At 38.4% G+C, this 15,575-nt stretch overlaps 1 protein-coding gene and 1 non-coding gene across 9 annotated transcripts in view; both read left to right on the top strand.

Annotated features, from left to right (window-relative positions):
- Tenm1 (teneurin transmembrane protein 1) overlaps positions 1-15,575 on the top strand; it is a 901,303-nt gene that overhangs the window by 741,467 nt on the left and 144,261 nt on the right. For all 8 annotated transcript variants that reach the window (XM_011251006.3, XM_006541491.4, XM_006541492.4 and 5 more), the window contains one exon: positions 3,599-3,866. In XM_011251006.3, coding sequence (XP_011249308.1) covers positions 3,599-3,866 — 268 coding nt within the window. The remainder of the gene's footprint in view (positions 1-3,598; positions 3,867-15,575) is intronic.
- Gm23705 lies at positions 5,816-5,945 on the top strand. Its single transcript, XR_003953208.1, has one exon. It is a non-coding gene; the product is annotated as a small nucleolar RNA SNORA17 (small nucleolar RNA).

Here is a 15,575-nt window from a genome sequence, read left to right as displayed (position 1 = left end):
GTGTAGAAGAATGCGAATCGATCCATACTTATCTCCTTGTACTAAGGTCAAATCTAAGTGGATCAAGGAACTTCACATAAAACCAGAGACACTGAAACTTATAGAGGAGAAAGTGTGGAAAAGCCTTGAAGATATGGGCACAGGGGAAAAATTCCTGAACAGAACAGCAATGGCTTGTGCTGTAAGATCGAGAATTGACAAATAGGACCTAATGAAACTCCAAAGTTTCTGCAAGGCAAAAGACACCGTCAATAAGACAAAAAGACCACCAACAGATTGGGAAAGGATCTTTACCTATCCTAAATCAGATAGGGGACTAATATCCAACATATATAAAGAACTCAAGAAGGTGGACTTCAGAAAATCAAATAACCCCATTAAAAAATGGGGCTCAGAACTGAACAAAGAATTCTCACCTGAGGAATACCGAATGGCAGAGAAGCACCTGAAAAAATGTTCAACATCCTTAATCATCAGGGAAATGCAAATCAAAACAACCCTGAGATTCCACCTCACACCAGTCAGAATGGCTAAGATCAAAAATTCAGGTGACAGCAGATGTTGGCGTGGATGTGGAGAAAGAGGAACACTCCTCCATTGTTGGTGGGAGTGCAGGCTTGTACAACCACTCTGGAAATCAGTCTGGCGGCTCCTCAGAAAATTGGACATAGTACTACCGGAGGATCCAGCAATACCTCTCCTGGGCATATATCCAGAAGATGCCCCAACTGGTAAGAAGGACACATGCTCCACTATGTTCATAGCAGCCTTATTTATAATAGCCAGAAGCTGGAAAGAACCTAGATGCCCCTCAACAGAGGAATGGATACAGAAAATGTGGTACATCTACACAATGGAGTAGTACTCAGCTATTAAAAAGAATGAATTTATGAAATTCCTAGCCAAATGGATGGACCTGGAGGGCATCATCCTGAGTGAGGTAACACATTCACAAAGAAACTCACACAATATGTACTCACTGATAAGTGGATATTAGCCCCAAACCTAGGATACCCAAGATATAAGATATAATTTGCTAAACACATGAAACTCAAGAAGAATGAAGACTGAAGTGTGGACACTATGCCCCTCCTTAGATTTGGGAACAAAATACCCATGGAAGGAGTTACAGAGACAAAGTTTGGAGCTGAGATGAAAGGATGGACCATGTAGAGACTGCCATATCCAGGGATCCACCCCATAATCAGCATCCAAACGCTGACACCATTGCATACACTAGAAAGATTTTATCGAAAGGACCCAGATGTAGCTGTCTCTTGTGAGACTATGCCGGGGCCTAGCAACCACAGAAGTGGATGCTCACAGTCAGCTAATGGATGGATCATAGGGCTCCCAATGGAGGAGCTAGAGAAAGTAGCCAAGGAGCTAAAGGGATCTGCAACCCTATAGGTGGAACAACATTATGAACTAACCAGTACCCCGGAGCTCTTGACTCTAGCTGCATATATATCAAAAGATGGCCTAGTCGGCCATCACTGGAAAGAGAGGCCCATTGGACTTGCAAACTTTATATGCCCCAGTACAGGGGAACACCAGGGCCAAAAAGGGGGAGTGGGTGGGCAGGGGAGTGGGGGTGGGTGGATATGGGGGACTTTTGGTATAGCATTGGAAATGTAAATGAGCTAAATACCTAATAAAAAATGGAAAAAAAAAAGAATGTTCCAAACCAGAAAAAAAAAAGAAATATTTTAATGATATTTAAAAGTAGATGTCACATAAATGGCTTATGGATCTGAAACTCAGCAAGCATAGACCTCAAAGAGTTTAATGAGCATTCCACAATGGAATTGACTTTACTGCTATCACAACAGGCTCAAAGCTCTCAGTAGGAAAGCTCTCACTGAGGAACAAGTCACACCAAAATAACCCTCTCTGAAAAAAGCCACCCATATTGTCAGCTGTGTTGGTTATTCCAACACTTTTCCTTAGGAAATAAGAAAAAAAGCTGGAAAATAATGAATATATATATATATATATATATAATTTGTGCATTATATATTATATAATATATATAATTGGTGCATTAATTCTTCCACAGATGTCATTAGAAAGTATAAGTCTTTGTTTTGATTAACATAAAAGACTTAGAAATATTTCCTTTCTAAGGTAACAAATGTATTATCACTGACTACAGTTAGGATCTGAAAAAGTAGCGAGTGGACAACTTTAATATAAAACATATAGAGTAGAGGAGAAAATACTGTACAAAAAATATAGATGAAGGGCTAGAGTGACTCAGCAGTTAAGTGCACTTGCTATTTTTCCTGAGGATCCATGTTTGATTCCCAGCGTCCATATTTTATAGCTTACAACTGCATATCACACCAGCTCCATATAATCAGATACCCTCTTCTTGCCTCCATGGGCATCTACACTCATGTGCATATACTCATACACAGACATGCACAGACACATATCATTAAATATAAAACACATCTTTTTTGAAAGGGTATACAAAAGAAATTAGGTCCTTGGAAGTGGCAAAAATACCTCAAATCTGGAAAAGTATGTGATGCTTTGCATTTAAATCTCAGTTCTCTGGACCACTTTGCATGAAAGTATGAAGAAGCTGAAAGAGAAAAGAGAAGAGTAGTAATAAAACAGGAAATGAAAATATTTACACACTCCATGTCATGTTAAATATCCTGAATAAAATGGCCTCTTTGGCTATTTTATTTTGAAAAATAAAAATCATGGAATACAAGATCAGTTTTAGTTACCAGTTTTTGACATTTAGCTCCATCTGTAGTAATAAACAAATAAGTAATACCAATTAATTAACAAAGCCAAATGGCATTTTAACTCGGAAACCAATGTTTACTACAAAATTTACAGAGGAATTAGTGGGAATTATTTTCATTTTGGTCACTGGAGCCAAATTGGAGAAAGTTATACCCAGCCATTTGTACATGCAGTCATAAAGAAAAATGTGAGAAAATTGTGATTAAAAATTTGACCTCCCGATCATTCCAAGCTCCAAAGTAAACAAACTTGCTGACTTCAGTAAAGATTAAATCCAAAATCTTCGTCACTAAATATCACTTTCTGCTTGTAAATATCAATACCTGCTTCTGCAGTCCTTCCTCTTAGAAACCCAGCCTAAATAAGCAGTGGAATTGAGACATGCGACATAATGCCAAGCAAGGGCCTGTGTACGTATTTATAAGGAAGAAGATCCCTTAATAGAGCCTAGAGCACAACATTGCTTGACATTCGGCAGTGTTTCCTTTCCCAACTCTTGCTAAGCAATTTTTAGAACACTGTTGAAAGAATAAAATTGTTCTTTACAGTCATTCCTGGCAGCAGAAGTCGAGAGCAATCTGTAGTGTTGGCTGTATTTCTCGTTCTCATTCAGATTTTAATGGAAAATTCAAAACTTTTGGTCTCTCAGATTCATAAAAATCTGGAAACACATGGCTTACCATCAGTAGATCCCAGTATTCACTTTCTTTTGCTCTGTTTCTCAGACAACAAAGCATGTGTTAGCTCACTCTACCTGTGACCGCTGGAGGACTAATTTTTGTTGTTGTTTGTTTGTGTGTGTGTGTTTGTGTGTGTGTGTGTGTTTCAATTTTAGGTTGTACAGGAGGAAATCCCCATTCCATCCAGCTTTGTGAGGCTGAGTTACCTGAGCAGTAGAACACCTGGGTATAAAACTTTGCTACGGATCCTTTTGACACATTCAACAATTCCTGTGGGCATGATTAAAGTACACCTCACAGTTTCTGTGGAAGGGCGACTCACACAGAAGTGGTTTCCTGCTGCAATTAATCTGGTCTATACATTTGCTTGGAACAAGACTGACATCTATGGACAGAAGGTTTGGGGCCTGGCAGAAGCTTTGGGTATGTTGAAGTATTTCTATTTATTTCTATTTAAATAGCAGTATTATGCTTACAAAACAAAAAATATTAGATGGGTATCAATTTGAATTTGTAATATTTATTGATCTTTCTTCCAGTTAAAGAATATAAGTTTTTTTTTCTTAAAGTAAACACATACTTTGGACCTGATTAGAGTTCTACTTTGCTATATTTTTGCTTAAATATATTTTAGTCTCATGACAGTAGAATACCAGTGGAATCACACAGTATCTAACTAGTAACTGCCTCCATACCTGACTATTGCTTTCTAACTGCTGCTTTCTAACTGCGGACTTTGGTGCTGTGTTCTGAAGGACTTTTTTTTTAATTTGACATTTAGACTGTCATTTTAACTTAAAAACTACCAAATTCTAACTTGTAGGCATTTCTTCTTGTTATCGCTTATGTCTAAGGTGGTTAGACTCCATTGACTTACTACTTTAGTGTGTTAAATAGAATAACATCATCCAGGTTTCCTACTCCTTTTGATTTTCTATAATCTTGAGACAGAGTATTGCCATATTGTCCAGAAGCCTAAGGACAGATTAGAAGCTGAATCTCTGTGGAGGAGCTGTTTACACATCCTTCCTTGGAAGTGTTTACCATGCTATGTCTCCACAGAACTAAGCAACATTTCTTAGACTATAGTGTATCAAATTCCTCTCCTATTCCAGAGGAAAATGAAAACCCTGCTGTCTTTTCTCTGCCTAGTTTAGATGCAAATACTCGACTCATGACATAATCTATGCTGGACTTTATTAAAATACAAGAAATATGGGCAGGTTTCAATGACCTCAGTCCCTTCCTCAACAAGATTTCACTGCTTTCCCCAGTAGGAGCTGGATCGTACTTATTAGTGAGCTTACGTTAAACTTTAGTACTAACAACTTTCCCTTTCTCTCGGGTCTTCATCTCCCAGTCTGCTGGTTTAATTTCCCTTGTATTCAGATTCCTGATGAAAGAATATCATATTATATTAGCCAGTCAATATGTAGTATAGAAAAAACCCTTTAACTCAGAACTGGACCACAAGGCCAATTTGCACAAAGGTCACTGGCCAGCCGACACTCAGTCTCTCTTGAGTATAGCAATTACGCTAAAGGTATAGAGACTCCTTCTCTAGGTTCAGATTACCTTCCTGGTGGGTAGCCATCTGTCTCGAAGCTCTCTCTGATCTCTGTGTCAACATTTTCTCCCTTACTCCTATAAGATGAGAAGGGCTTCCAGTGCTGCCCAGTGCTGCCAGTCTGATAGTTAGCTTTCTTCATACTTTCATTCAAATTCTTTGCAGTAACCATTTCCTGAATCTTTCTGTGACCCTAACTGACCCCAGATTCTAGCCTATAGCTCTTGATTTCCTGGGCAGAATAAAGTAAAATTTCTTACACTTCTCTATAGCTCTTTTTGTTTGTTTGTTTTTTGTTTTTGTTTTTGTTTTTCTTGTTTTTCAAGGCAGGGTTTCTCTGTATAGCCCTGGCTGTCCTGGAACTTACTTTGTAGACCAGGCTGGCCTCAAACTCAGAAATCTGCCTGCCTCTGCCTCCCAAGTGCTGGGATTAAAGGCGTGCACCACCACCGCCCGGCTCTCTATAGCTCTTTATCTTCAAAATGTTTAGGTACCTCCTTAAACCTCTGCTGGATTTAAAGGTTAGTTTAGTTGTTGGTGTTACGATTGGTTATTTTCTTAAGCTGTAACATGTACAAAATTATCAACATAAAGAGCTGACTACTATAATTTCTATTATTTCTTCACAAGATTTATGTGCATAAAGCTGGACCTGATTTTTAAAATAACAGCTTTGTTGGGACATAATTTACATACCATAAAACCTTGCCTACAGGGAGTGCTCAGATAGTTCAGTCAATAGAGCATAAGACTTAATCTCAGGGTCATGAATTCTAGCCCAAATTTGAGAGGATACTTATAATTTCCTGCCCCTAGAGGCTTTGCCAGTGTAGCTACTATGTCACATGCACATTATTGGGTGGCAAAGAAGAGAGAGGCTATGTCTATACTCTGTTCTTCTCTATGAACTTCTGAATGATTAGCAGCCTAACATTCCCTAAAAACCTGAGAATATCACCAGTCTAGCACCAAGCAGGCCCAGATGAGTTCTCAGGAAGGAGAGCAAGGAAGAGACTAGAAGAACCCTGCCTGGATTATAAGGAGGTAGAGAGTAGAACTGACCCTGGTTGTGGGAGAGCTGACCCTGCCTCTTGTCTGTTGTAAGGTGGCATCAGCAAGGCGGGGAATCCTTTCCATCTCTTTTACCTCACCACTGGCAGTGAGTGGGAGAACTGGCCCCAATAGGGTCATGAGAGCAGGAGAGCTGTCCCTGCTCCTCATCTGCTACAGCACTTGGGAGAGCAGGCCCTGCACCTCACCTGCCCAGCACAATACGGCTGACCCTGAAACCAAAAGAGTGTAGGTGAGCTGGCTTCAAGGGTGTAAGCCTGGGAGAGCCATCCCTGCACCTTGCCTGGGCAGCACAGTAGTGCTGACCCTGAATATGAGGCTTGCAGGTGAACTGGCCCCAAGGGCATGAATGTGGGAAACCGAGATCTGCCTCTCATCTCAAGGGAAGTGGAGCAGTGAGAAAGATACCCTCTTCCCCTCCCTCATTCCTCCCCATCTATGGCAGGTGAGAGAGCTGGTCCCAGGTTCCTGAGAGTGAGAAAACTGGCCATATACCTGACCAGCGGCAACACTTGGGAGAGTTGGCCCTGTACCTTGCCTGAGCAGCAGGGTAGAGCTGGCCCTGGTTGCAGGCATTGCTGGTGAGCCTGCCCGGAGTGTGTGAGAGCTAAAGAGCTGCTGGGCTGACCAGCTCAGAGACATCGCAGGTCCAGATCCAGGGCTTTGGTTCGGCCTACCTCAAATCTATTCCACCGATGAACTGCTGGAGCACAGGAAGGATCCAGTCCTACAGATAGACAAGCATACAGAATCCAAGAGGAGTTCCAGCCCAGTGAGGTTCCAGTATTAATAGTATAGCAGAAACCAGAGCAACAAGTCATTGCAAGGAACATTGGCAAGCAAAGAAGTGTAGACAAGAGAATATACTGTGGGACACACTGTGATACAACATAGTTTTCACAATTAGATTTTGTTGTTGTTGTTGAGGGGGAGGTTGCAAGGTTAGGGGGCAGGTACAATGGGGAGAGAGAGATGAGTGAGATTGGGGTACATGATGGGAAATTCACAAAAAAACAATAAAAAGGTTTTTTCAAAAAAAACCTTACAATTATAGTAAGCTATTAGCACAATTCAAAATAGTATGCAACCATCCCCAATATCTAACTGCAGATCACTTTTGTCATTAGCGCACAAAGGCACTTCACACATAGTAGCAGTTACTCTTCGCACCTCTCTCTCTCCTGCTCCTGGAATCCATTAATCTCCTTTCTATCTTCCTAGATTTCCTTAATTTGTATATTTCAAAGCAATGGCACCATATACTAAGTGGCCTTTTGAGTTCAGCTTCTTTCACTTGGCGTAACATTGCAAGTGTTCAATACATAGAGCTATACTTCCACTTTGTGACTGAACAATATTCTTTTTTTTTTTCAGAATTTTATTTTTTTATTTTTTTTATTTTTTTTCTCTTTTTTTAAATTAGGTATTTTCCTCATTTACATTTTCAATGCTATCCCAAAAGTCCCCCATATCCACCCCCCCAATCCCCTACCCACCCACTCCCCCTTTTGGCCCTGGGGTTCCCCTGTACTGGGGCATATAAAGTTTGCAAGTCCAATGGGCCTCTCTTTGCAGTGATGGCCGACTAGGCCATCTTTTGATACATATGCAGCTAGAGACAAGAGCTCCGGGGTACTGGTTAGTTCATATTGTTGTTCCACCTATAGGGTTGCAATTCCCTTTAGCTCCTTGGTAATTTCTCTAGCTCCTCCATTGGGGACCATGTGACCCATCATATATATATTTATACAAATATATATATATATATATATATATATATATATATATAATAAGTTTGTCCCTTTATCAACTCAAAGACATTAGCACTGTTTTTACTTTCTGTCTGTTTGAGTGGTATTCCTATAAATATTTGTACATGTCTTTATTTGAATACTTGATTTCAATTATTTTATATATATATCTATATTTCTGGACAGTGTGGTAATACCATGCTTAAATTACTAAGAAACACCAAACTATTTTTTTAGTGACTGTACAGCTTGTTTGTATGTGTACGTGTGTGTGCTGGTACACATGTGCACAAATGCATATGGAGGCCAGAGGTTAATGTGAAGTGTCTTTTTTAATCATTCCCTGACTACCTTTTTTTTTAGATAATATCTGTCATAACAACATAGGACTCATTGATCTAGCTACTCTGGCTGACCAGGAAGCCCCAGGGAAATAGCATGTGGTGGTTTGTATGTGCTTGGCCTAGGGAGTGGTGCTAACCTGTTGGAGTAGGTGTGTCACTGTGGACATAGGCTGAAGACCCTCACCCTAGCTAGCAACCTGGAAGTCAGACTTCCACTAGCAGGCTTCAGATGAAGATGTAGAACCCTCAGCCCTGCCTGCACCACACCTGCCTAGATGCTGCCATGCTCCCACCTTGATGATGATGGACTGAACCTCTGAACCTGTAAGCCAGCCCCAATTAAATGTTGTCCTTTATAAGACATGCCTTGGTCATAGTGTCTGTTCACAGCAGTAAAACTCTAATACAGAGCACCAGGCTTTTTATGTAGGGTTAGAGGATTGAACTCAGGTCCTCAAGTGTACATAGTAAGCATTTCACTGCAGAAGTATTGCTCTAGCCTCTGACTGTATCATTTTATCAACTTCATTTTATACATGAATCACATTTCTTCTTCATACATATCTCAATAACTGAATATCTAAACTCTTCCTCTTTGTTCTAGTTAGTCATCCTCAATGACGGAACCGCTAATATGTTTATCTATAATTATGAAATCATATAAACCAAATATATAAGCAATAATTAATGTGCAGACTCTGATATTGACTTCTTTTAAATGTTCACCCATGTGTGCCATTATGACTGTAAAATAACTAATTAAAATGCCATATGGAAGGCTTTACAAAGAAGAAAAGGAAAGGAAAAATGGTTTCAATATAATCTCAAAATTTTTTAAAGAAAAAGAATATTAAAAACAGTTGGGTTTTTTTGGTTGGTTGGTTGGTTTTTTTGTTGTTGTTGTTTTTTTTTTTTTTTTTTTTTTTTTGGTAAGGCTAGTGATAATAATTAAAACAGAACATCATGAAAACCCTTAGAAATATCCAAAGTGTAAAGTAAAACAAAGATTCTTTATACATTTAAGAGTAAATTTTAGAGTAGGGGAAAAATTGGCAATGTTCCCATATAAAAGGTCAAAATAATTGCACAAATAGTACCTATGCTGACATATAGATTATTTGCCTTGTAGGGAATGCTCCCTTTAGCCATGATTTAAGGCACTGGTGGCTAAAGAGACGGGATTTACTACGTATACTTTATCTCTGTCTTCCTATTTTAGCTTGAAAAAGGAAACAGGTGATTGTTTATTTTTAGTGTTCACCACATTTTAACACATTTTTAAAGTATTTGATTTAGGAAAATGTTAGTAAATAGGTAAAGAAAACCATGTTTCTTTATCAAAGGAAAACCTTAATTTGTGTTATATTTATAGATATAATCTATAACACATGTTTATATATATATATATATATATGACTTAAATAGATTCATGACTTATACTAGCCAGATATTCGTGTTTTCTTTTCCTTACAATAAATTTAATGTTTTAATTAAAATATAATTAGATTACTTTTCCTTCTCTCTTTTCTCCATCTATCTCTCCTAGCTACCTTCTCTCAAACCCCTCCCCTGCCCCCAACTCTCATGTTCATGGCCTCATTTTCTTTAATTATTTCTGTGTAATCAAACAATAAATACACATGCATACATGTATATATACATATGTACAAATAAATACAATTTTTCTCATTTGCATGTATATGGTGTCAAGACTGACCACTCTGCATTGGACAATCAATAAGGGGGTACATACCTGGGATAGATTAATTCTCCTCCCATCATGGAGAATAACATAATTTTCTAATAATGGTAAAAAGCATTTGACTACAGAGCAATTGTGATAAAAACTGCATGGTACTGGTATAGCGACAGACAAGTAGACCAATGGAATAGAATTGAAGACCCAGAAATGAACCCACACACCTATGGTCACTTGATCTTCGACAAGGGAGCAAAAACCATCCAGTGGAAAAAAGACAGCATTTTCAACAAATGGTACTGGAACAACTGGCAGTTATCATGTAGAAGAATGAGAATTGATCCATTCCTATCTCCTTGTACTAAGGTCAAATCTAAGTGGATTAAGGAACTCCACATAAAACCACTGAAACTTATAGAGGAGACACTGAAACTTATAGAGGAGAAAGTAGGGAAAAGCCTCAAAGATATGGGTACAGGGGTACAGGGGGAAAATTCCTGAATAGAACAGCAATGGCTTTTGCTGTAAGATCGAGAATTTACAAATGGGACCTCATAAAATTGCAAAGCTTCTGCAAGGCAAAAGACACAGTCAATAAGACAAAAAGGCCACCAACAGATTGGGAAAGGATCTTTACCTATCCTAAATCAGATAGTGGACTAATATCCAATATATATAAAGAACTCAAGAAGGTGGACTCCAGAAAATCAAATAACCCCATTAAAAAATGGGGCTCAGAGCTAAACAAAGAATTCTAACCTGAGGAATACCAAATGGCTGAGAAGCACCTGAAAAAATGTTCAACATCCTTAACCATCAGGGAAATGCAAATCAAAACAACCCTGAGATTCCACCTCACACCAGTCAGAATGGCTAAGATCAAAAATTTAGGTGACAGCAGATGCTGGCAAGGATGTGGAGAAAGAGGAACACTCCTCCATTGTTGGTGGGATTGCAAGCTTGTACAACAACTCTGGAAATCAGTCTGGCGGTTCCTCAGAAAATTGGACATAGTACTACCAGAGGATCCCGCAATACCTCTCCTGGGCATATATCCAGAAGATGTCCCAACAGGTAAGAAGGACACATGCTCCACTATGTTCATAGCAGCCTTATTTATAATAGCCAGAAGCTGGAAAGAACCCAGATGCCCCTCAACAGAGGAATGGATACAGAACATGTGGTACATTTACACAATGGAGTACTACTCAGCTATTAAAAAGAATGAATTTATGAAATTCCTAGCCAAATGGATGGACCTGGAAGGCATCATCCTGAGTGAGGTAACCCAATCACAAAAGAACTCACACAATATGTACTCACTGATAAGTGGATATTAGCCCAGAAACTTGGGGTACCCAAGATATAAGATACAATTTGCTAAACGCATGAAACTCAAAAAGAATGAAGACCAAAGTGTGGACACTTTGCCCCTTCTTAGATTTGGGAACAAAATACCCATGGAAGGAGTTACAGAGACAAAGTTTGGAGCTGAGACGAAAGGATGGACCATCTAGAGACTGCCATATCCGGGGATCCATCCCATAATCAGCTTCCAAATGCTGACACCATTGCATACACTGGCAAGATTTTGCTGAAAGGACCCAGATATAGCTGTCTCTTGTGAGACTATGCTGGGGCCTAGCAAACAGAAGTGGATGCTTACAGTCAGCTATTGAATGGATCACAGAGCCCCCAATGGAGGAGCTAGAGAAAGTACCCAAGGAACTAAAGGGATCTGCAACCCTATAGGTGGAACAACAATATGAACTAACCAGTACCCCACCCCCACCCCCGGAGCTCCTGTCTCTAGCTGCATATGAATCAGAAGATGGCCTAGTCGGCCATCAGTGGAAAGAGAGGCCCATTGGTCGTGCAAACTTTATATGCCTCAGTACAGGGGAACGCCAGAGCCAAGAAGTGGGAGTGAGTGGGTGGGGGAGTGGGTGGGGGAGCATGTGGGGGACTTTTGGGATAGCATTGGAAATGGAAATGTAATAAATACCCAATTAAAAAAAAAGAAGTGTCATAATGAAGTTATAAATAAAAATGGTGAACCCCTGAAAAAGAACAAAGAAATTTTCAAGCAACAAATATATGGAGACATAGGTATTAAACATGTAATCACTGGGGTGACATGTTCACAACTATAATATGCTCTGAACAAACATTTACTTATGAACATGTCAAAATTTTATAATTAGTATACCAATATGTGTAGAAATAGTTTTTAATCAGGTAGTAACATCAATGTTATATAAGGCATTGCTTAGATTGCTTTTAAATTTAGAAGTCTTAATATAGATATTTGACAAAACATAAAATAACTAACTTACTATAAAATATTCACCTGTTACATCTGTGAATATTATGTTGCATGCTAAAAGAGAATTAAGATTAAAAACAAACTTCAATTTGATGATTAGATTTGAATATGTGATTAAAGATTGTCCTACTTTGTCTAGACCTACATTAACAGGAAGGCCTTGAAAGTAAAAGAGGGAGTCAGATGGAGAGATCAGAGTTACAGGAAAATATAACTGTGTGACAATGACACAGAGAGACAGATATGTAGTACTGGTCTTGAAAAGGAACTATGAGAACCACAAAGCAAGAAATATGAGTGGTCACTAGAAGCTGAGGATGACAAATATGGGATCTACCCTTAAAGTCAGTGGATGTTAGCTTAGTTCTGCTAACACCTTGGATTTTGTTCATTGAAATCCATTTGAGACTCATGACTACTTTTAAAAGGACAAATTTATTTTCTTTGAATCCTTTCACATTTGACATTTTTTGCAGTAGCAATAGGAAACTGAAGTAAGCCTTAGCCATTGTTCATAATGTTCTACTTATAGCAAGGAGATTGATTAAGACTATGGCCAAGAAGGACTTAACTCTTGTTCCTTCTCATACCAATTAACTGTCAATCTCTGGTCCAGCTATTTCAGAATGATGGACTAAGAGGAGTCCAAATTTAAATAAGCTGAATTTGAAGTGGTGGAGAATATCTAAGTTGAAATGTCACATAGTTTGAAATGTGGAAATCTTGCTTCCCATGTAGCTCAGCTTTGGGGAATAGGTATTGTATCTAAAGACCAGAATGACACAAAAGAAGAATAAAGTGTTGAAAGACAACCAAAATGGAAAGGGGAGTGTTTAACATCCTAGACTATCCCATCATTTACTGCAATGAAACAGACCTTGGCAACTGGGATAATATAAGAGTGAAAAAAATTACCAATAGGGGTTATATGAACTCCTTACTAAAAAACAAAACAAAACATAACAAAAGTATTGGTGAAAACTAATAAGATTGATTAATCAATCCAAGCACATTATTGATCAAGTGGAAGGAGAGTAAAACTCACCCTAATCTTCACTACAAAAGCAGCAATCACTAGTTCATCCAGCTTAAAGCAGCAATCACTAGTTCATCCAGCTTAAAGCAGCAATCACTAGTTCATCCAGCTTAAAGACTTTTTGGTCTGATTCATAGACAAGACTGCCTTGCTGAAAACTGCCCATGATCATTTGAAAGGGTTTGACCATAGTTCTTCATTCCCTTGTTCTGAAGCACCTATACTGTCTAGAAATCATTGTATTTTTATTTCATTTCTTTCCCAACTCTATGGCTTACACAACAATATAAAAATCACTACTGTTAGGTTCATAGTGCTGTTAAAATTCTAGAGATGGCATATTAAATTTGACAAACTAGCTTGTTCAGGGCCTCTGATCTGCATCCATTATGTGAATTTTGTCAAAATAATTCCCTATGTCCGCCTGTGTCTGCATATATTATCAATGTATAATAATGCATTCTGCCTGGTCTTCATTTTAATTAAATTAAATTGCTGCAGTTTAGAGTCCTGGAAGTTCAGAAAATCAGCCATCCGCCTTTAGTAGTACTGCCATAAACAATCCTATTTTTCTTCAAGGTTATTGGCAACAATGATTGCATATTTATTTAGTACAGTAGTTTGGCAAGAAAGAGTGGTGTTTCTGTGAGAACTAGACTTCCTGAAGGTTCACAACGCATAGGAGTCTGTCTAAATTGTGTTAGAGAGAAACAGGGGAACATTAATAGTAATAGGTGTTAAGCTATAGCTGCTTTGTGCTCACAAAACACTCCTGAGAATGATGCTTTAGTGTTCATAAATTTTCCTTCAGTAAAACCTAAACTAGCTGGGCAGCCATGAGAACAGGACACACTGAATATTTTAATAATAAATAAGGAGTGCTTTACAATTTGCAAGGTACTTTCACATACATTATTTCATTTTAATCCATATAGCATTCCTGCTTGGTAGGCATAGCACAATTAATAAGATCTCCAATATCCAGAGGAAGAGTCTGAGGTTCAGAAAGAGCCTAAAAGCCTGTGATGAGCAGGAATTCCAACTCAGATGGACGCTGCATGTCTTTTTCTGCTGTCATTCTTGACCCACCTTAACAAGCACCCAATTTCTATGCCCCAGTGACTTCCTGTCAGGAAAGCTAGCAGAGATAATAATCTTTCATTTCTTTCCACTCATGAATTCATAATTGTTAACTGAGAACAGAACTGTGTTAGACCATCAACTTTATAGGCACAGTGCCTAGGGTGTAAGTTTTTCAAGGAACAATTACATGCTTGCAACCTCAAAGCAAAGCATGAAAAGAAAAATAGAAAAATCACCACTAATAAATGTTACGTGAGTGACTGCAAAATCAAGCATCATGCTTCTTAGAATGCTTCTTAGGTGCTAGTCAGGTTTTCACACTTAAATATAAGATGTTTAGTGCAGAGTATAAATCGTGTGCACTCTAATATGAGATAGAATCTCTCTAAAGTAAGAACTGAGAGCTTCCCAAAGCTTTGAAATGGCACACTACTCTGGGAAACAAGTATTATTATCCTTTGCAGTCTGGACAAACTCATGGGTAGATTGTAAACCTCATTTCATGAGTCAAGCAGCATTTTTGGAATAATAGAATACAATTTAATGGATTGTACTAGAACAAAAGTTATCAGAATAAAATAGAAAGTATCAAAATACGATGCTAGAAGAGAATAAATAGTGCATAGGGACATTTTATTTCACTGTGTGTATGTTACTTTATATATGGTGACTCACAATCAACAAACTCTTTATTGTGGCATTCAGAAATGAAAGTTGGAGAGCCATTTGTAAGACAGGGTCTAGAGACAAAAATGTCATGATTTATCAAAGAATACAACAAACAAATCAGTCAAGTCAGCGTTTGTAACTATTATTGCCTTCCACTCCCTTCTATAAACTCATGTCAAGATACTACAGACCTTCAAGATGTGGTGAGAAAATAATTTATCCTTCGAAACTAGATGCCTTTGGCAGTAAAAGGATATTTATTTTCTTTACAATATTATATCCCTTTTAATTAAGCATGTTTTTAAAAGCCCATTTCCAAGATGAGTCTCACTCTTCAAAAAAAGGCCTACCCAAACAAAACTGTCTAAACAATGTGAAAGGATAACCATCTTTAGTTTTACCTTTTACTAGGTGAGGTTGGGAATGACTGTCACTCTTTATTTTTGATGCACTGGAGAGAAAGTGACTCCGGCCAAACCGACCGCCTTTAAATTTTATAAAAGTGCCAAGTATCAGAGTATTCAGTACATGCTATTCTTTTGCCTAAGATGGTTTTTTTTTCCTATGGCACACAATTCATAAGAGG

Source organism: Mus musculus, chromosome X, assembly GCF_000001635.26.
Source record: "Mus musculus strain C57BL/6J chromosome X, GRCm38.p6 C57BL/6J".
Taxonomy (NCBI): domain Eukaryota; kingdom Metazoa; phylum Chordata; class Mammalia; order Rodentia; family Muridae; genus Mus; species Mus musculus.
Note: the sequence above shows the minus strand (reverse complement) of the source record. Positions and strands in the feature narration are given on the sequence as shown.